The 21,505-nt window shown below is 38.2% G+C and overlaps 1 protein-coding gene across 4 annotated transcripts in view; it reads left to right on the top strand.

Annotated features, from left to right (window-relative positions):
- The window catches only part of BDNF (brain derived neurotrophic factor), a 69,153-nt gene extending 47,858 nt beyond the window's left edge, over positions 1–21,295 (top strand). For 2 of the 4 annotated variants that reach the window (XM_075188013.1, XM_075188014.1), the window contains exon 2: positions 14,365–21,295. In XM_075188013.1, coding sequence (XP_075044114.1) covers positions 14,386–15,132 — 747 coding nt within the window. In that variant the 5' untranslated portion in view covers positions 14,365–14,385 and the 3' untranslated portion in view covers positions 15,133–21,295. The remainder of the gene's footprint in view (positions 1–14,364) is intronic. The other 2 variants (XM_075188011.1, XM_075188012.1) reach the window with 1 other exon arrangement.
- Positions 21,296–21,505: the final 210 nt, after the last annotated feature.

The following is a 21,505-nucleotide window of genomic DNA, read 5'->3' as shown; positions in this document are numbered from 1 at the left end:
GTGGCAATCCGGCTATCCATCACAGAGCTCTATATGGGATGTAGCACACATGTAGGGAGTGTGGCAATGTCTCTGATGTATGGCATCTGTACATTAGAGAAAGGTTACATGTTGTGTTGTCAGATGGTGTTTTCAATCTTTCATCTTTTGCTTACTAATGTATTATTGCTAATACATCATTTTGTACATTCAGCTTCGTTTTAAAAACGCTGCCACATTTCATAGTCTATTTCCCCATCTTTTGCTTATGGTAAAATTGAGAATCACAGATAATTTTGAAATTATTCAGGCTAGGAGTGAGGTTTTGCAATGCGACCAGAGAATACCATATTGACATGTTTAGATACCTCCTGCTTAGCACCTAGAAATTATTTTCAAATGTAGATTTCAGTTATCTGTGTTATTCCGAGGCATGGACCCAGGAATAACTCGGGTAGTGTATCGGCATGAAAGGGTCAACCCGGGTCATGTGACCCGCATTTGAGACCAGGGTCATTCCCGTGTTGGAGCCGCATACACTGCTAAGTGGTTAGCACTTCTGCCTTACAGCACTTTATGAGCCTCGACTGTCCCCTTTTAATGACACAATATGATAATGCAGGGCAGACACGGGACCAGTGTGAAAGGTTGCGACCTGGGATATACCTGGGACCAAAGTGCGGTGTGAAGGGTTGCAACATGGGTGAACATTGTGTCCATTATATCGTGTCTGACCCGGGATATTGGCGAGAGAGGGGTATCACACTTCCGTACCTACAACAGTTCCTCTGGTGTGATAACTGTACAGAATGTAATATCATAATGTACTGGACATTATCTAATTTGGCCTAAATAATGGTGACGTAAACCATTCCAGACCATGGATAATTCATATGCATACATGGGGGTAAGTGTATCAAGCTGAGAGTTTTTTGGCGGGTTTGAAAAACCAATCAGATTCTAGCTATCATTTATTTAGTACATTCTACAAAATGACAGCTAGAATCTGACTGGTTGCTATAGGCAACATCTCCGCTTTTCAAACCCGCCGTAAAACTCTCAGCTTGATACATTTACCCCATGGTGTTGAATATTTAGTATCTGAAAGAGAATATTGTAAAGTCTCTCTCTTGTGCCAAATCTAGTTATTTTGTGAACATTTCTTTTGTGTGAGAACATGTGGGGTAATTACTGACCCAGTCACATAGATTCAAAGTGCAAATGTGAAGCAACCCATGGCAAAAAACAAACAGCAATTAGCTTTAAGAGGAAACCCCAAAGGAATGTTTTATAGAAAAGTATATCACCACTCTGATAATACAATGATTTGCAAATGACTATTGTTTTTTCTGATACCTTCTTATATAAAAGTAAAGTGATTTGCCACAATAGTACTCGATAAGCAGCTGTGAGTCTTTTTCTTTGTTGCAACAATGTTGTTGTTCTCTGCAAAAAAGTTGAGCTTTACTGCTGCATAGTAGCTGATAATTGTTTTCATCTGAAAGGAGCAGAAACATGAATAAAGATATGTGCAAATTGCATTTTCTATTAAAAAATATTGACAGTGCACATTTACTTGACTTCGTCTAGGGCAACTTAGACAATTAAAACAAATGTCTGGTTGCTAGGAGACCCTGCCCTTTACTAGCAAATAGCCCCTGATTTTTCTGCATTCAGAACTTTTTGGTTTTATTATAAAATTAATTACTTCTAGGATATTCATACCCTCTTTTCTCATGTATGTTAGCTTAATGTGAGTTCTCTGCACAGCGCTGCGGAATTGGTGGCGCTATATAAATAGATGATGATGATGCGATAGAAAATGAACAGAGATTTCTGTACAGTATTAGCCGGCAATATGCGCAGTCGGACATCAAGGCGATGTCCGGCATCACCTTGCGGCTAATTTAATCTTCCCCTTGGACAAGCACTGTAGTCTAGCACTTGTGTATTAGAATATGAAGTATCCTACAGTATTAATGCTGCCCCCTAATGTACACTTCTATGTAAGTGCAGTGTGGGTAGTGGTTTGCCTAAATAAAGAACTCTGTATAAGTTGACTGTTGGTGAATGCAGTCAGACTGGGCATTATTAAAAGTACCGTATTTCCCCATGTATAAGGCGCTCCCATGTATAAAACGCACCTTAATTTTGGCCCCAATTTTTTTTTTAAAACATATTACGGTAGCTGTCAAAAAAGGCAGGGAGAATGTAATGGCCGGCTGCTCTGATTGTGATCAGAGCAGCTGGGCAGCACACTCTCCCTGCAATCGCCCCCCTGCTGCCACTGTGCCTCTGTCCACCTCCTCCTGGATCCCCCTGCTGCCACTGTAACGCTGCCCCGCTCCCCCTCCTGTCACTGTAATGCTGCCCCGCTCCCCCTCGATCCCCCCACTGTCACTATAATGCTGCTCCCTCCCCCCCCCGCATCCCCACTACCCCTGTATAAGACGCACCCAGGTTTTAGACCCAAAATTTTGGGGGAAAAGGTGCGTCATATTCATGGGGAAATACGGTATTTATATTTTCTCATTGTAGTCCATCAGCGGGTTATCCCTTTTTAGTTAACATATTTGTGTACGGGAAATCGTAAATAAATAGCTTTGCTACAATTGTGTTGTGAAAGAAAAAAATCAATCAATTACATGGGATTTTAACAACCTCTCTCTTCCTCAATTCACTTCACCTGCAAAACTGTCCATCTGTATTATTGTAAACGCAAAACCTGCCTAATTATCCATGTACTGTATTCCTGGACCATTTAACACACAGAGCCTTTGCCAGCTCTTCACTCACCATGATAATTAAACAAATTCATAACTGGGCATTTACGGCCTAACAATAGGTTTGTTTGGTTTTTTTTACTATTCTTTTGGTCTGACATTCTAATTTGTTATTCTGGTATAATTTTCAGTTGTTGTGTAAGCCATAATTACTATCCAGGGGTCACTGAACAATCTGTTTCCTTTGAAATTAACTGTTAACATGCATGTTAAATATTAATTAGCTTTGATAGCAACACACAGCATCTTGTCTCTTGTATATTTCCATGGCAACGATTGTCCAACGAACACTCTCCCTGAAAAGTTGGGCCTGTAGAAAGAGGCTGATGCTAAAAGTATAAATGTGTCTTTTCTTATGGTATAGTCATTTTAACATGACACATGTGATCTATAAGTCAAAAGATCCCACAAACTTTTCATAAGAGTTTATTCATAGTGATGATGACGTCTAGGACAATTTTCCATCACACATTCCTGAAGATAATCTTTATTCTATCACATTCACAAGCGTGATTTTATCTCATATTTAAGAACACTATTCATATAAATTCTGGCAGATCTCAAGAGGACGCTAACAAGATTATAGCGTGAGCTCAAAATGGTAAATTTTCCAAAAGATCTATAACATTAAGCTGTCTATATAGAATTTTTTTGTATGTAAATTTCTATACTTTGACAAATTTTGGTAATTTGTTTTTGGGAGGGAGAGAGGCGTTATTTTGTTTTGCACTCTATATTTCTTATGAGAACATCAGTATTATTGATTTATTTAATTTTCATTTTTGTTTACTGTAGACCTGTCAGTGTAAAGTAGTGTCAGTTTGTTTGGTTGTTTGATAGAAATGTTTCTATAATGTTCAAATAGAATGTTACATCATTCTTGAGAAGATAGACCTGCTGACAAACATTTATAGTATACAATGTTGTTGTGCAGTATTTTAAACTTCAGCTGCCCTTGGCTATGCTAAATTATCTTGCCCTATATATTAGCTGTTTTATCCAACAAACTCTGCAACATAGCTTTCATCAGAGCAGCAGTAATACTTTTGGGTATATTTACTAAACTGCGGGTTTGAAAAAGTGGAGATGTTGCCTGTAGCAACCAATCAGATTCTGGTTATCATTCATTTAGCACATTCTACAATATGACAGTTATAATCTGATAAATGCTATAGGCAACCTCTCCACTTTTTCAAACTGTCATATTGTAGAATGTGCTAAATGAATGATAACCAGAATCTAATTGGTTGCTATAGGCAACATCTCCACTTTTTCAAACCCGCAGTTTAGTAAATATACCCCTTTGTTCGTTCTCAGGGGGAGTGTATGCACTCACAACCATGGGTTAGATGTATTAAACTTTGCAATGTTTTTTAGCACAAGTTTTGCCCTTAAAGACATTGTCGTTTTAAATTTAGCCGTCAGTCACTGAATATCATTGATTTGCAGAAATCGCAGTTTAATACATTAATCCCCAGATCTCCATAGAGTTTACAGAGTCACAATCTTTTCAGTCGATGGTTATGACAGATGAAGGCCACAGACTTGGAGGTAAATCTTGTAAAACGTGTATAGTGTGTGCACATGAATCGGCATGCTGATCGGGACTTGTAGTCGTTGGTAAAATCATTAGTGATTTTGCAGCGGGAGAAATTTTCTGTAGTGTGTATTAAACTTTACTCATCCCTGGCTTTACTCATCCCTGAACATGAGTAATGGTTTAAAAGACATATTGGTACGTCTTTGGGACAATTTTGTAGAATTTGAAACTATACTGAAAATAACAGGGAAAAGCCTGTATTGCAAAATGTTAGGAGTGTTATTCATTCCTGGAGGTTTCTCGTAGTCACTTGTCTTCTTACTAGACTACAACATAGGGTTCTTGGTCACTAGCATTTTGGCTGCACCAAAATAGTCATAATTAATGTGTTTAAAAATAGAACAGCCTTTATGGATTTGCCTTAGGGTGGCAATCAGTGAAGACAATCCGTAATATGATTGATGGATAATTCAACTGGCATACACTATTTTATTCTGATCTATATACAGTCATTCATTTTCATGCAGAATCCTTGTGCATAGACCTGAAGTATGTCTCGGATCAGGCTACGCTGATAGATACGTCTGCTGATGTACTTGAATTGTCTAATAGTTTGACAGAAACGAAAATGGTTCACATGACAATTTCATATTTTCTCAGCAACCTTGAGAATGCAATTTCCCACAGAGCAGCTTACTTCCTAGATGATTGGGGACACATTTGAATAAGCAATTTTATTTCAATATCGTTATGGCTTTATGTGTACTCCATTTATAATGAGTTATACTTTTTCTCCAATATGTATATATAGCTATTTTGACATGTATTATGTATGTCTTATATATTTAGAGTCTGTGTAATGGATAAGAGTGCAATAGTATTTCCGACTTTATAAATATCTCATCACTTCCATGTGTGAATATTTGACATGCAAATCCATGTCCAGCTTGAGATCTAGCTCCTTTGCCTACCATAGCTATTTCTCCGTTTCATAAGATTTAAAGGGCCATATACCGTCAACTTTTCAGTCAATGGATATATCAACTTATGTGTATAATATGTAATAGTACGTATAGCTCTTTTGAAGGGACTATTCCTTTTTACACACAAAACAGAAGTTAACATTTAATGACAACACAATAAAAACAAATATTGACAATGTGCCTGATTCATTAAGGAAAGGACAGCAAAACAATGAGTAACTTTGAACCTGGGCAAAACCATGTTGCATTGGAGGGGAGGAAAATTTAAAATGTGAGGACAGATTTATAGTTGGGGTAGAGCATATCCTAGATCAACGTTTAATGTCAGTGTAAAAATAAAGCTTACAAGTATTTGCATCCTACATAAAAAAAACAGCCAGTATTTTCCTTCTGTGCAAAATAATAAACTCATTTGCACCCCTTGCATTGCAACATGGTTTTGCCAAGATTCAAAGTTACTCATTTTTTTGCTTTACTTTCCTTAATGAATCAGGCCCAATGTGTTTGTATCACACTTGTTTACTGTATGGACAAGCTTTCTGGGAGATCCTGGAGGGGATTTCCATGGGACAACTGCAAGGGGTTGTGACAATGCAGGAAGCGTCATTAAGGTCATGTGATATTAGTAATCGCACAGTGTATGGAGGTCCATGATGATGCAATCCATAGCCAATCAGCAAGGCCCCAGGGGAGGGACTCTTATTATGTCCAGGTGAATGGGTCAGGCACCACATTTTTATAAGAATGTACAAAAGATGATAACCTAAATAGTCTTAGGCACAATAAGTCATAGTTGTCTACTCTCCCAAAATGTCAGGGAAACCTTTGAATTGGAGTAAGACCTCTCAAACTCCCTGGAGAGGAGTGAATTCTCCTGGAGAGCACTTTCCTGCTGCAAAGTAGGCGGGAGTATGACACAAACCTCCATCCACCTCACCCACAGGAGCATGATTAATTAAATGGGTGGGGCTTGATGATGCCAAGCCCATAATCAAGCCTTCCCTACATTGCTTCCGCATCTCCTGGAAGTAAGATAGGAAAACAAGGCAAGTCTGTAGTACCTAAATGGGTGGAGCAAGAGACATCGCCAAGTAAGACGTAACTGCTATGCAAAGCTCTTGTAGAGACAACATGGGACCTGCGCGCACCTCAATTCCAAATCGAATAAACAGTGAGAGCAACATAGAGTTAACATTTTATTTTTGGGAAAAGCTATTGATAGGACACTGCCCTTCAGTATATTTACATATAAGACGTAAATTATAGATTTTTTTCATCATAGTATGTTTTCTAATTGCTTTGTGATGATGAGTTTTAGTTTGACTTTGGCTGAGGTGGGAGTGAATGAACATGTGTAAAAGAATCAAAAACAATCAGTCGGTGAAACAATGGAGTTAGCTCGTTACTGCCAACACTCAAACTAGCTTATTTTTAACCAAAGAAATGGTTAGCTTGTGTCAATGTGATAAAAAAAATAGTTGGAATGCAAATGAAGTTTGTGTCCGTTGCAGTACACTCCATGGTGTATCTCCTTAAATGCCGATGAAGAAATCTAAAACATTCTAATTCTTTTTTGTAACGACTTATCAGGTAGTATTAACATAGAAATTCTGGTGCTTGGCTGCCATCCCATCCATCGTGCACCACAAGACAGTTATGAAGAACGTCAAACTTGGACATGAAATCGTTCCCTCGAGAGTCTCTCAACATACTATTACAAGCTGTAAAATATTTAAACCATTGTGTGTATAAATATAGGGAATAAATCATATCCTCTTACGATAATGCTGCTAAAGGCCATTTAAGTATAAGCTATAAAAGGAACAGAAATATACACACAACCTTTTTATTGTTGATTGAAGGTTAATAAGCTTTCCAAATATGTTTAGATATCTTCTGTTATATTAAATAATGTAAGTTGTGACTAATGCTTTGTTCCAACTATACCATTCCTTTAAATGATTAATATATTACCCACCTCTACCCCCTCTGGCTTTTTCAAAGATATTACAGTGGCAAACTGTATTTGTTTGTTTGTTTTTCATTTGTTTTGTTTTTTACTAGAACCCGTTTTCTTAATCAAGAAATTAAAATCAAATCTACAGCAATATTAGTTACCACTGCAAAAACATAAATAATAAGCTTCAAGTATGCAAAGAAAAATATAGTCCTCAAATACTGAATGTATGCCCTGATAATGAAAAAAGTACAGTGACAGTAGAAAAAATGTATTCATGCAGTGTTAGTGTGTGAATAGTATATTGTTATTTTCTTTGCTGCTTGTTACCATGTGTCAAACTAGGAAATTCTGAAAATAAAGATCTCCAAGCAAAACAAAGCTGATTTTAAAATAAAAATATTTCGTACTGGAGGTGCCTAGAAATGGGCAGATCCAGCCCTTTGACCTGAACACCCAGAATTATGTCTAAGCATACTTGGCAACTCTCACGGAATGTTTTGGAGACTTCCAAACTAGTGGGCGATCTCTCGGAATCTCAACAGAGTCTGGCAATCTACCTGATTCCGAGCCAGAAGGAGAAGTGTTGGGCGGAATCCTGTGTGATGACGCAGTTTGCATGGCCACCCTCCTCCCAACCTGGCATGGTGACGTGATTTGCGTCATCACTCTGCAGTGGGAGGAGCGTGATAACGCACATTGCGTCATTAACTCCCACCTGTCCCGATTTTTCCTCTGCAATTCTCAGAGGGAAGCTTTGAAAAGTTGACAAGTATGTATCTAAGGAATTCCACCTATTGGTTCAGCTCAAAAAATGGCTCCATCCACCATAGACCAGGGTCCACGTTAATCAGTCCACATAGAACTTATGCAAATGCAAGCTAATTTAATGTATCCATTCGCACATCTTTACCTAGAACTGCTTTGTACACGTTTTTAACCCTGTATCTGCTGGTTTTGACTTTAAATTTTAATGGTGTATGAAACGGCAGCAAGTGAATGCCTAAGACATTTACATATATGTTTAGCAATGTTGCTAGTGGCTATTTCACAGAAAGCTGATATAATGCCTAGGGCAGCACTGTTTATTTAGAACTAGAAAAATGTTTTCATTTATTCCCCCCCCCCCCCCCCCCATATTGTTCTATGTTTCTGTTTATCAGTCTGAACTAGGTTCCAAGTCAGAATCTTGGGCCTGATTCATTAAGGATCTTAAATGAAGAGGATTCTTATTTCAGTCTCCTGGACAAAACCATGTTACAATGCAAGGGGTGCAAATTAGTATTCTGTTTTGCACATAAGTTAAATACTGACTGTTTTTACATGTAGCACACAAATACTTGATAGCTTATTTGTACACTGAAATTTAAAGTTGATATTTGCGCGCTACATGAAAAAACAGTCAGTATTTAACTTATGTGTAAAACAGAATACTAATTTGCACCCCTTGCATTGTAACATGGTTTTGTCCAGGAGACTGAAATAAGAAGTTTTTCTCAAGTTAAGATCCTTAATGAATCAGGCCCCTTGTGTTAGAGGGTGTTGCACTGCAAGGCTTGTGCATATGGGGAGCACAGTCACTTATTTATTACATATCATTCTTAAGGCACCAGGTCATTGCTAGCCCTAAATACAGCCCTAATAAAGTAACTTGAATGAGAAGTCTATTTTTTTTTCGTCTGTCTGCTGCGGACACTCGGTTTGCATAACTATAATCCATGTGTCTGTTCTCGCTGTCCCTGGCACTGCTACTGAGGTGTAAGGCGTTCCACGCATGTTTTTCATATTTTGAAAAGATAAAAATATCCCCAGCTCACCAGCGTTACATCAGTGAGTCAGTGATGCAGTCACTCTAAACAAGTGTAAGATGGGGAGGAAAAATGTGACTCTCCAGACTTTAAAAACAAGGAGTTCTGTCAGAGATGGTTTTGCTACTTTTTGTCTAGCTCATTCTTTTAGCTTTCTGAATCATTGCTCCTGATCTGCGTTTTTAGAAACAGGCCTCTTGACATAAAACAGAATAAATAGCTCTAACAAAGAAGGATGAAGTACTGTCATATTAGGCCAGCCTACAGGCTATTATTCATATCAAATGGAGACATTGTTCTTCGGACAGTGAACACACGTTGGGCAGTCAATACACCCACACTGATAAGTGGCTGTGACAGTTTTGACTCAAAACTGGTATCTTGTCCCGACAATAAGCGGTTTGTTTAAATTAAAGTCTAGCTTCTGATTTATCAGAAAATATTAAAAAAAAGCTTCTGTTACTAACTGCTGTTAATAAACCAGCATGCCCGGTACAGTAGAAGCCTTCTTAAAACTGCACCTAGTAAAAGATTTAGTAAGGTGCCTCTCACTCTGGTTGGAGTCCAAGGGGCTCGGTTCCTCTCATAGCCCTGGGGGAGGGTGTTAAGTGAGAGAACCAATCACAAGCCACAATCAAGTTATTGCATCTTGTGATTGGTCCTACCACTCACCTCCCGTCATTTAATGTGGCTGATCTAAACTGAGTTGCCTGTACGTTATTGCAGAACCGGCGGAGTCCCTAGAAAAACGAATGTAAGGCCCAGGGCTCTGACGATGGGGAAGGGCACCTTTTAAAGACTGTTGTTGTTAGCGCTTATCCTTAGTACTGCATATCTGTGTGTAGCTACCAAAATGAAAACATGAGATATTGGTTCATATTTGAATCCAAACATTTAAGCCTGCATCCCAGCGTCAAAGGTACCTCATTGTATGCAGGATAAAATCCTTTAAGCATGCGTTTATTAATGTGTGAAAAGCGCAGACAAAGCAGATAGATGTGAACAAACCCTTTAAACATGTCTGGTTTCAACAAAGAAATTACTGCAAGAAGTCTTTATTCAGAATGAATCAAGGGCTGTATTTAGTTGTTCGGTAAATAAGTAGTATAAATTCTGTGCTTGAATACTAGTGATGATCATCACAGTAAATCGGAGAGAGAGAGCGGCAATAAACACAGTACGGGGGTTTAAAAAAACATTTTATAATATATACTACATTTTATAATATAATATTGTAGCTATATATGGTCTACAACACAAACAGGAAAACAATACCATACTTACCCACTTTTAAAACCTCTCCTCTGGGAGATCCGGGTGGAGAGGTCATGTGAGAGGGGGTAGGAGGGGTCGTGGAGACACCATAGTCCCGCCCCTAGTAGGAAATGACAAAATCGACAGTATTTCATATCAGGGGCGGGGCTTAATGATGCAAAATCATGTAATTAAGCCCTGCCTCCATCACCTTCGGGTGGATGCCTGCTCTTCCAGGAGGATGCTCCTGGAAATTCGGGAGCCTCTTGGAAATTAGAGTAGAGAGTAGGCAAGTGAGAATAGTACTGTAGTAGGTAAACATTTTAACGCTACCTTATTTCCAGTTCCGTAGCAATAGCAGTGGCTGTGATAAACACTGCTTCCAAGAGCCCTAGTGGCTCATTGATAACAATCACCTGCAGGCTCAGTGCAGTTATAAGGAGGACAGAAAAGGATAAGGAGGACAAGCAAGGGCATAACGACCATAGGTGGAGGGGATGGAGCTGCTTTGGGGCCCACTGCTGAGGAGCCCCATATGCATACTTGCCTACTTTTGAAGGCAGCTGTCCGGGAGGGGGTCGGTCGAGGGGGGCATGGCCATGCATCGTGCGCCGTTAGACTCCACCTTGTCAATCTTAGGCAATTTTAGCTAATTGCAACAGGGGGCGGGGCCACAATGGTGCATTTAGCCCCACCATCTTCAACAACTGCGACAGCTGGACCCGGGATTTTTGCCTGCTCTCTTGGGAGTCCTGAAAAACTCCCGGACATTTCGGGAGAGTAGGCAACTATGCCCATATGTGAGTTTTTCACCATTGAGCAATATATGAGGGCCCATATAAAATTAAAGGCACAGACTACAGTTAATGGATAGACAAGTGAAACATCCAATTCCTGCCAATATCACTTATTTTCCATGGAAAAGTTGCTTTTTATGCCATCCAAAGGCATATATTTTACAATGCAGTTTACTTGGCCTCCTCTTGCTATTGTCTGCCTTGCATAAAAGATTCAACAATAGAAAAAGTGCTGGAGAATTCTCACATTCCACTATAATGTTCATGAAAGTAGATTTCTGAATGTGTTACTACAGCTTCACTGCAGTTGCTTAGTAACATTTCCCATAATGCCCTCACAATGCTTTTTACAGAATAGGAGAGCTCATTAAAAATTAAATCTCTATACTGCTTCTGACATGTAGCATTTGCTCCAGAAAGCTCTTAGGTTATCTCTTCCTGGTTATAAATCCTACGACAAATATTTGTAAAGGATTCACTCTCTCAAAAGGACAGGAAACAAAAAAAGATATTCTGTTAAAAAGCTGAGCTCCAGGTATAGTAATTATCAGTGCAGCAGGTTTTTCCTCAATAAAGGCAATGTTTCATCTTGTAGGTTAGTAAGTAAATAGAAGATAATAGAATCAAGATTTGCTGTGTATAAGTCAATAGAAAATGTCATGTTACAGACGTGCGTGTCATCTTTTTAGGCTTAGATTCAACACGACTCACATACTTTATCAAATGCTTTTTGCAAGGAAAGCAATGATGGGTCATCAAGAGCAATGTATTGCGGAACAAAAAGCAAGCTATATAAATAGATTTTTTTGGAGTATTCCAAATCATAAAAGGAAATCAAAAAATCTTAAAAATATGTACATTGTGGATAATTGTAAAACTGCAACGTTATCCGGTTAATGTTGCATAATCAAGGCACCTATGGGTAGTTGTAAATACAGACAGAAGCTGCTTCCATACAAAGCAGCAGATTGGTTCATTGACTGAATCATCATCATCATCTATTTATATAGCGCCACTAATTCCGTAGTGCTGTACAGAGAACTCACTTACATCAGCCCCTGCTCCATTGGGGCTTACAGTATAAATTTCCTAACACACACACACACGGAAAGAGAGACTAGGTTTAATTTGATAGCAGCCAATTAACCTACTAGTATGTTTTTGGAGTATGGGAGGAAACCGGAGCAGCTGGAGGAAACCTACCCAAGGAGGACATACAAACTCCACACAGATAAGGCCATGGTCGGGAATTGAACTCATGACCCCAGTGCTGTGAGGCAGAAGTGCTAACCACTAAGCCACTGTGCTGCCCATGAAAGAAAGGGTGCACCTAACACTTCCAGATAGGTCAAACTACTCACCCACGTGGGCTTATCAGCCAGCTTCATTATCTCTCTCTCAATTTAAAAAGGCCACATTTCGATCATCCAAAACAATTGTTTGGAGGGATAAATATAGTGCACTTTTGTCCAGTTTGGCTGAAAATGGTGAAACGGGTGAGCCAGATCTTCCTGTGTGTGGCCAGTAACAAACGTATGACCCCATTTGAGGACCGGCAAGCCAATTAAGTATACCAAAGTACTTGTCTTTGCTACGAACACCATGCTAATATGACTTTAGTATTGATTTTGGAGGTTGTTGTTGTTATTTAAATGTTCTTTCTTTGGACCAACGGTAGTACATATGTTTAATTTATTTTTTATTCTTGGCTTCATTTTAAAGGTGGCACTTTTGCTGTTACTGTTTATGTTCTATCCGGTATGATTGTATCCAGTTGTCTTTACAAATATAGGCAGAATGATAGTGCATGTGTCTTGTGTTCTCTAAACTAAGCCCGTTCGCTGTTGATTTAGTTTACTACATCTGCTAGCTATACTTAAGGCTTTTTGGTTTTGATGATTTATATATTTGTGTGGACATTACACATGATTTGACTGCATAGCAGATATAGGGCCTGATTCATTAGACAAGGAAAGCAAAAAAAAAAAGGAGTAACTTTGCACCTTGGCAAAATCATGTTGCATTGGAGGGGGGTGGGGGGATTTAAAATGTGGGGACAGAATCTGTTGATCTAGAACATGCCTTACCCCAACTATAAATCTTTATAGTTGGGGTAAGGCATATTCTAGATCAACTTTAAAATAGCCAGCATTTGTCTTATATGCAAAATAATAAACTAATTTGCACCCGTTGCATTATAACAAGGTTTTTCCAGGAGCAAAGTTACACCTTTTTCCTTTCCTTAATGAATTAGGCGCAGGCCCATAGTGTTTTTTATAGAGCATTTCATAAGGTTAAGCATACAACCATTGAGGGCTAGATTTACTAAGCTGTGGGTTTGAAAAAGTGGGGATGTTGCCTATAGCAACCAATCAGATTTTAAGCTGTCATTTTGTAGAAAGCATTAAATAAATGAAAGCTAGAATCTGATTGGTTGCTATAGGCAACATCCCCACTTTTTCAAAGCCGCAGCTTAGTAAATTTAGCCCTAAGTCTAGTGATAAATAATGTGTAGTTGGTACCAATGAAGTGATTTTAGACATGTGAATATATATATATATATATATATATATATATATATATATATATATATATATATATATATATATATATATATATATATATATATATATCTCATTGAAATTAAGTAATATTTAGTTGCAAATGAACCAAAAGTTGAAAAAACTGAGTAACTCGTTTGGTTGTGTCTAATAAGAACAATGTCAACTTAACAATGACCAAACCCATTTAAGTTAAAGCTCCAAAATGATTTCAATTTATCATGATGCAGCCTTATCTTAAATTCATTCACAATTAGTGAGAAAGGTCTGCAAACATATTATCATTTTAGTCGGGGAAAAAAAAAACACATTTAAAACTTGACAGCTTTTTTGTATCCATACGGGGTAACTGGTTTCCAAAGTGCAGATACGTTGTTGCAACAAATACAAATTTAAAAGGATCATTATCTTTGGCTGCCTGCCAAATTCTGTTGTAGTGAGCAGGAAAAAAGAGGAGGTGTGAGCACAGACCTCTATCATTTAAAATTGAATTGATACAAGTCAGCTGAAATCTGAAGCTCAAAGTTGTTAGATTCAAAAAGACTTAAACATATGTTTATGTTTCCACTAGATGGGTGTAGAAAAATTAATAACAGCAATGTGTAAATGATGTTATTATCAATTGAAGGTACTAATTTTAAAGATGCTTTGTGGAATTCTCCACTTCTAATCCCTTCATGTTTCTGTCTTCTTCCTCTGCAGTTCCATCAGGTGAGAAGAGTAATGACCATCCTTTTCCTTACTATGGTTATTTCATACTTCAGTTGCATGAAAGCGGCCCCTATGAAAGAAGCCAGCGTCAGAGGACAAAGTGGCCTGGCGTATCCGGGTCTTCGGACCCACGGTACTCTGGAGAACATAGGTGGGCCAATGAGTGGTTCAAGAGGAGGAGGACTTCCATCCCTAACAGATACCTTTGAACATGTCATAGAGGAACTCCTAGAAGAAGAACAAAACATACGGCAGAGTGAGGAGAACAAGGATTCCGATATGTATTCATCACGAGTCATGCTGAGCACTCAAGTGCCTTTGGAGCCCCCTTTGCTTTTCCTTCTCGAGGAGTACAAAAACTACCTGGATGCTGCAAACATGTCCATGAGGGTGCGGCGCCACTCGGACCCAGCTCGCCGCGGGGAACTGAGCGTGTGTGACAGTATTAGTGAGTGGGTGACTGCGGCGGACAAGAAAACGGCAGTGGACATGGCGGGGCAAACGGTTACGGTTCTTGAAAAAGTCCCGGTACCCAAGGGTCAACTGAAACAATATTTCTATGAGACCAAATGCAATCCTATGGGCTACATGAAGGAAGGTTGCAGGGGCATCGACAAGAGGTACTGGAACTCGCAATGCCGAACTACCCAGTCTTACGTGCGCGCTCTCACCATGGATAGCAAAAAAAAAGTTGGCTGGCGCTTTATAAGGATAGACACTTCTTGTGTATGTACACTGACCATTAAAAGAGGAAGATAGTGAATTTATCTTGTATAGATTATATTGAGAAGAAAATTATCTATTTGTATATATACATAACAGGGTAAATTATTCAGTAAAACAAAATAATTTTATGGACTGCATGTATAAATGAAGTTTATACAGTACCGTGGTTCTACAAATCTATTTATTGAAACATATCCATAACCGAAGGGAAAACAGTCCTATGCGCACAATGTAGCCCTAACTCTGCTGGGGGGGCTAGGTCTCCATTGCTGTGCAATTCTTCCTTAGCCCCTCCAGCTGAACATGGGCTAAGAAATAAGCCTGCATTACGTTCCTCAATAACATTGTGGTTTGTTGATGTTGCCAAGAATTGAAAACATAAAAAAGTTATTAACAAGCATGCATGCTGCTTCAATTGTGAATTGATAACACTCTGTCTTCATCCAGACAAAAGAAAAAAAAAAAAATTTGAACCAAAACATTCTGTTTACACTTTAGACAGTATCTTTATTCATGTCGGTATTATATCTGTTTACTGCTTTTAACTTCTGATAGCGTTGGAATTAAACAATGTCAAGGTGCTGTTGTCATAGCTCTAATGTTTAATTTTTAAAAAAAAATTGTGTTTTTTTTTTTTATTTTTATTTTAATACCTGAAAACGTTGCAAAGAGCTTGTTATGAATACGTGTTCTAGCTGAAAAAAAAGCAGACCTATATTTAATTTTTTTGTATGTTGTGAAGGTGTTTGCAAACTCGAATCAGACTACTGATCAAAAAAATAAATAAAAAAAAAAGTTAAGGCAATTGAAAAAAAAAAAAAAAAAAGAAAAAAATATATCAATGTTCATGTTAAACGTTCTCGATCTGCATTCGAAAAAGGAAGTTCTATTTCTCAGATTGAAATGAGGACATGTTTGTTTTTCTCTTTCTGGCAAGCTTTTGTGTGCTCTAGTACAGCTGTGTATGCTATTTTAAATTTAATGCAAGATTGGTGCATTTCTGAAGACTCATATTAAAGGAAGCTGCAGATTAGAGGAAGTGGGAAGTCTAAATATCTTACAAAAGATGGACAGAATGATCAAGCGATCTGTTGACATTTGCATTACAAATGCTGCCTGGATGTTGTTTCTCTAAGCACTTTTGGCCACGTAACATTGTCCTCTTAATGCTAATAGGCAAACAAATCAGATGTGGAGCAGTCACCAGGTTTCTAGGGAAAGTAACAATAAATTTGGATGTTGTCATGTGTGCAGGACACCATAGAGCTGAAAAAACACAGGCTGTAGTTCAAGCTAACACAACAGTACAGCACAAGGAAAAGGACATTCAAGACGTGAGATCATTAGTACAGTAATACAAATGTTTCAGAACTTTAGAAATAACCTGCGCCCATTGTCTACATGGGAAAGCAGCCATATTGTTTTACTTCCTAGTGAAATAATAGGATAAAAATTGGCTCAGCACACAAGATAGATGCCTTCAATTTCTCTAACGATGAGCTACACTTCAGTAAGGGTCTAGTATGTGAATATGTAAGCTATTAACGCAGACCCCCCCCCCCCCCCAACTGTCCCTGTTTTAGCAGGATAGTCCCAATGAGATGTCTCCGACAGGGGTGAGGTTCACAGGAAAATAGGGGCCTCATCAGAAAGTGGGTGTGGTTAGGTAGATTACAGCGGGATTGGGTGAATTGGAGTGTGGGTTTGCACCGGTTAAGGACTGCGCTTTTTGTCTTGATTTTGCCTGGATAAATGTCCAAAATGGAAACTACTCAAGGTGTGATCCAATGAAAATCTGCCTAATATATTGCTCATAAGACCAATTCAATCACATTTTTGTGATTGACTATTTTAGGGCCAACATTAGGCAATGCATACCTGAGAATTCTCCCTAAACAGTGCAGATTTTTGACAATTTAAAGGGGAGTGGCCTGTCAGAAAATAGACATAGCCTCACCCAAAACAGGTGTATTTGGGTGGATCTGGGCGTGGGTTAACAAATCGTAGGTGTGATCTATTTTTTTTAAAATAAATTTCCACCCAGAATTTTTGGCTGTTATGAGTAATGTAATGCACTATAGTCAGGTTAGTGTCTTATTCAGTAACATAAGCTGTGATATTGGGGAATACAATGGCATATAACCACTGCTGAGGCCTACAAAATGTTCATTTGCACAACTGATATTCAAAAAACACAAACATTTAATATTGGCATATATACACTAAATGGGTTTTGCCATGTATAATCTCTATAGAGTTAAACTTCTATTCTGCCAAAGCAGTAGTTGGTACTAATTGGTAAGAGTAATTCATTCCAAAACAAAATCCCCAATTACTAGAAAGATGATCTGCAAATCATTGTTCATTTTTCTGCTGCCTTATTGCTGAAATAAAGCACTTCATCTTGTCAGAGCAGCATCACTGATTAGCTGTATTATAAATTAAAATGCAGTCGAAGGGTTCTTAATAATAACAGATGTATGCTTGCCAACATCTGTTTTAATAAATAGTGGTAGTAAGGGAAAATTGAAAGCCAAAATAGATTGAATACAAGTTGAGTGGACCTTTCTGCAGACAAGCAGAAGTATTAAACATAACAGCATTCATATATTCTGTATTTCATCGTAAGGCAGGAGAAAAATCAACAATAATAACTTTCACATCCTCTTACAATAAGTTGGTGAACTAAACAATGGGTGGAGACATCTTTTTATCGGTCATCTTAGTTCAAATTTGATTTTCTTTGTTTTTTTTGGCTGGAGGAAATATCATAGAATAATAATGTCTTAGCAGCTGTTAAACACAAGATTTTCACATATTTGAAAGTGACATAATGACTTGCACACATTCCTTATTAACATGTACGTAGATTCGGCAGCGAGCATGGAGCCGTTGTTTTCAGTTTGAGTAAACCAATCGGAGCGATCTCTGCTGATCAATGTTCAAAGCTCCCAAATTGCCTTAAGCATGTATTGGGGACATTTATGAAAAATTGGTGTACAAGAAAAATGGTCTGTAATTTATAGAAACCGACCAGACGTTTGCTTTCAATTAAGCAACCTGCAACAATGACATTTAGAACCTTGTTGCTATGGGTTACAACACCATTTTCCAGTTCAACAGTGTTCATAAATTTCTCCTATATTAAGATACAATCGTAAAATTATTGAGGATTCTGCGAACGGGACAAACCTCCCAACTTTCTGACTCGTGGTATAAAGCTGCCATGGTCGGGACCGTGGGACAAAGCCCTCAAATTGGGACTGTCCTGTCTACAATCAGGACAGTGGGGAGGTATGTCCAGTTTCATAAATGACTGTTGGTGCCTTTATTGGAAACCATGTCAAGGAAGAGACAGATTTATTTGGCAAAAATGGGAGAATGGTGCTCGTTAGGAATCTGTTTAACGACATAACAATTCTTACATGTCTTCAATGCAAAATGAGTCATAAATGTGGAAGGCATGTATTCAACCACCGCATGCAACGGAGGTCATATCACATTGCTTATAAAATGAAATAGGCATCACTTTTATTGATAGTTTAGATCCAGTGGTCATTCTCATAACATTACACAATCTACATCCATTTTAATCTAATGTCTATTAGTTGAAAAAATCTTTAGACAGTTTTTGCTTAATGGAGTCACTTGATAATTAGCCAGCACTGGTAAGCTGCCCTTTCATCACCATTTATTTATATAGTGCCACTAATTCCACAGCGCTGTACAGAGAGCTCGTTCACATCAGTCCCTGCCCCATTGAAGCTTACAGTCTAAATTTCCTAACACACACACTAGGGTCAATTTGATAGCAGCCAATTAACCTACTAGTATGTTTTTGGAGTGTGGGAGGAAACTGGAGCACCTGGAGAAAACACACACACAAACACAGGGAGAATATACAAACTCCACAGCCAAGGTCGTGAATTGAACTCATGACCCCAGTGCTGTGAGGCAGAAGTGCTACCCACTAAGCCACCGTGAACACCTACAAGTTAACAGTTTCTTCCCATTTCAGCTATCATCCAGGCACCAAGGTTTTGTTAATCCAATATGCATGGGTCCACACTGATGCTCAAATTGGGGAGGTGGGGTGTATAATAAATGTAAAAAGAAGTTATAGATCTCTAGTGAAAGTTTATGATGAATACACTTTCTAAACAAGTGCTATTCAAGTTATTCACAAATTGGACCAAATATACTGTATCAGTGCACAATCATATGTCAGATTGCAATGTTAAAATGTATGTTTCTTCGGAATTGAGTAAGGACCACAGAAAAGACTTGCAAGCCCCCATCTGGCCCAGTAACGAAGGAGATTTATGGTTTCAGCAAAGGCTGTAAACATCAGTGTCTGCCAGGTAAACAGAATCTTTAAAACTTGATCTGTTGTTACCAATAGCAACAAGTCATAAATTATGTTTGCACTGGATGCTATTGCTTACAGCATATATTGTTATTTGCAAAATGTTATTAAATAAGCTTTTTACCTGGTTTGATATAAGACTGCTTTCCAAATTGAGAGCCAAAGGAGCAGGTAGTCAATCCAGAGAATGGAGAAAGATGTCTGACTGATACTTGGTCATATTGCTATGCATCCTGGGATTGCAGTAAAGAAACACACCTGAAAACTTAGAAAAGCACACTCTGAGAGTTCCCTAGACATGTCAATGTGTCCTGTGTATACATATTTATGTTGGTAAATATATATATTTATATATACACACACAACCTGTAAATATTTGTATGTATGAATATGTATATACATGTACATATGTGGATACATATAAAAATCTATATTGATATAGGCTATGGATAAAACCAGAATTCACTGCCCTTTAGATCAGGCATGTCCAACCTGCGGCCCTCCTGGTCGTTTGTGAAACTACAAGCCCCAGCATGCTTTGCCAGCAGACAACCTGTTGATAGCTGGAAGGGCATGCTGGGACTTGTAGTTTCACAAACATCTGGAGGGCCGCAGGTTGGACAGGCCTGCTTTAGATCGTTTCACAATTGAATTCGAGCTTACTTAAATGTAGATTGATTTATTTATTTTTAGCTAGATGCCCCGGATCATCTGCCACATGTTTGAGTATTAGGGATGGGTAAGAGTGAAATTTGTATACCTTATATCAGTGTTGGCTAACCTGTGACACTCCAGGTGTTGTGAAACTACAAGTCCCAGGATGCTTTGCCAGTATATAGCAGCTTATTGCTGGAAGTGTATGCTGGGACTTGTAGGTTCACAACACCTGGAGTGTCACAGGTTAGCCAACACTGTCTTATATCCTTCTATTTATTAAAACAAGAAAGTCAAACCAGTCTAAGTAATACACTCCAGATACTAACTATGCCAGGGTTTCCCAAACCCAGTCCTCAGGGCTCCCTAACAGTGCAGGTTTTCCATATCTCCTTACTGGAGCACAGGTGTATTCATTACTGACTGACACATTGTAACAGATCCACAGGTGGTCCTAATTATGTCACATGTGATCCGGAAAACCTGCACTGTTGGGGAGCCCTGAGGACCATGTTTGGAAAACCCTGAACTATGCTGAGAATCTGCAGAAGTGAAAAAAGAGATCAGAAAGAAATGTTACTCAATATTATCCTGATTTCTGAAATTATCCATAGCCTATATATTTAATGCAAAAACTGACCCCAAATATGCAAATGTCAGAGACGATATGAGGCAGTTAGATGCAATGTCAGTGATTTATTCGGGAGTGTTTTGGAAAGATATACATATAGTTCGGAGCTATTCTATGCCACAGCAAACACACTTAAGATGCTAGGCTTGGCGGTTCTAGCTGAACTAGGCTGCAAGACTGACTTCTTTGTCAACCATATTTATTTATTTTTTTTCGTTATGCCGTGGTCTGTTTGTGGCAAAGGTATATTTTGCATGTCACATACCTACCGCCTTGTTAAAGTGAGACACTTTGAATATGTAAGTTTCCTGTTTGTGGCCTTGTTCTCTCTGGAGGAAGAAAAACAAAAGTATATATTTTCACAATGTGTAACAAATATTTATTGTATGTTAAGTATATTTATATAATTATGTTATTGAAAACATGGAGAATGGCATTTAAACTGAAACGCATTTGAAATCATATTGTAAATAGGATTACCTCTATTTAAGTGTACTACATAACATATAATATATGTTCAAAAAATAGAAATTTTTAATGTTTTTAAATATATTTTCAAAATATACAAACTATGTTTTGGACCCTGTTTTGTTCTTCTGTCTACAAAATATACAAGTTCTTTTAGTTTTTTTTTTGTTTTTTTTTTTAATTATTTAATTTAATGTTATATTAGTGTCACACTTCAGCGCAACAGAAAACAGTAATAGTGGAAAGTGATGTTGCTTCGTAGAAGCTGGGGTTGTGAGCTAAAGGGT

The sequence above is a fragment of the Mixophyes fleayi genome, chromosome 10, assembly GCF_038048845.1.
Source record: "Mixophyes fleayi isolate aMixFle1 chromosome 10, aMixFle1.hap1, whole genome shotgun sequence".
Taxonomy (NCBI): domain Eukaryota; kingdom Metazoa; phylum Chordata; class Amphibia; order Anura; family Limnodynastidae; genus Mixophyes; species Mixophyes fleayi.
The sequence above is the reverse complement of the archived record's forward strand: the minus strand, read 5'-3'. Positions and strand labels throughout refer to the sequence as shown.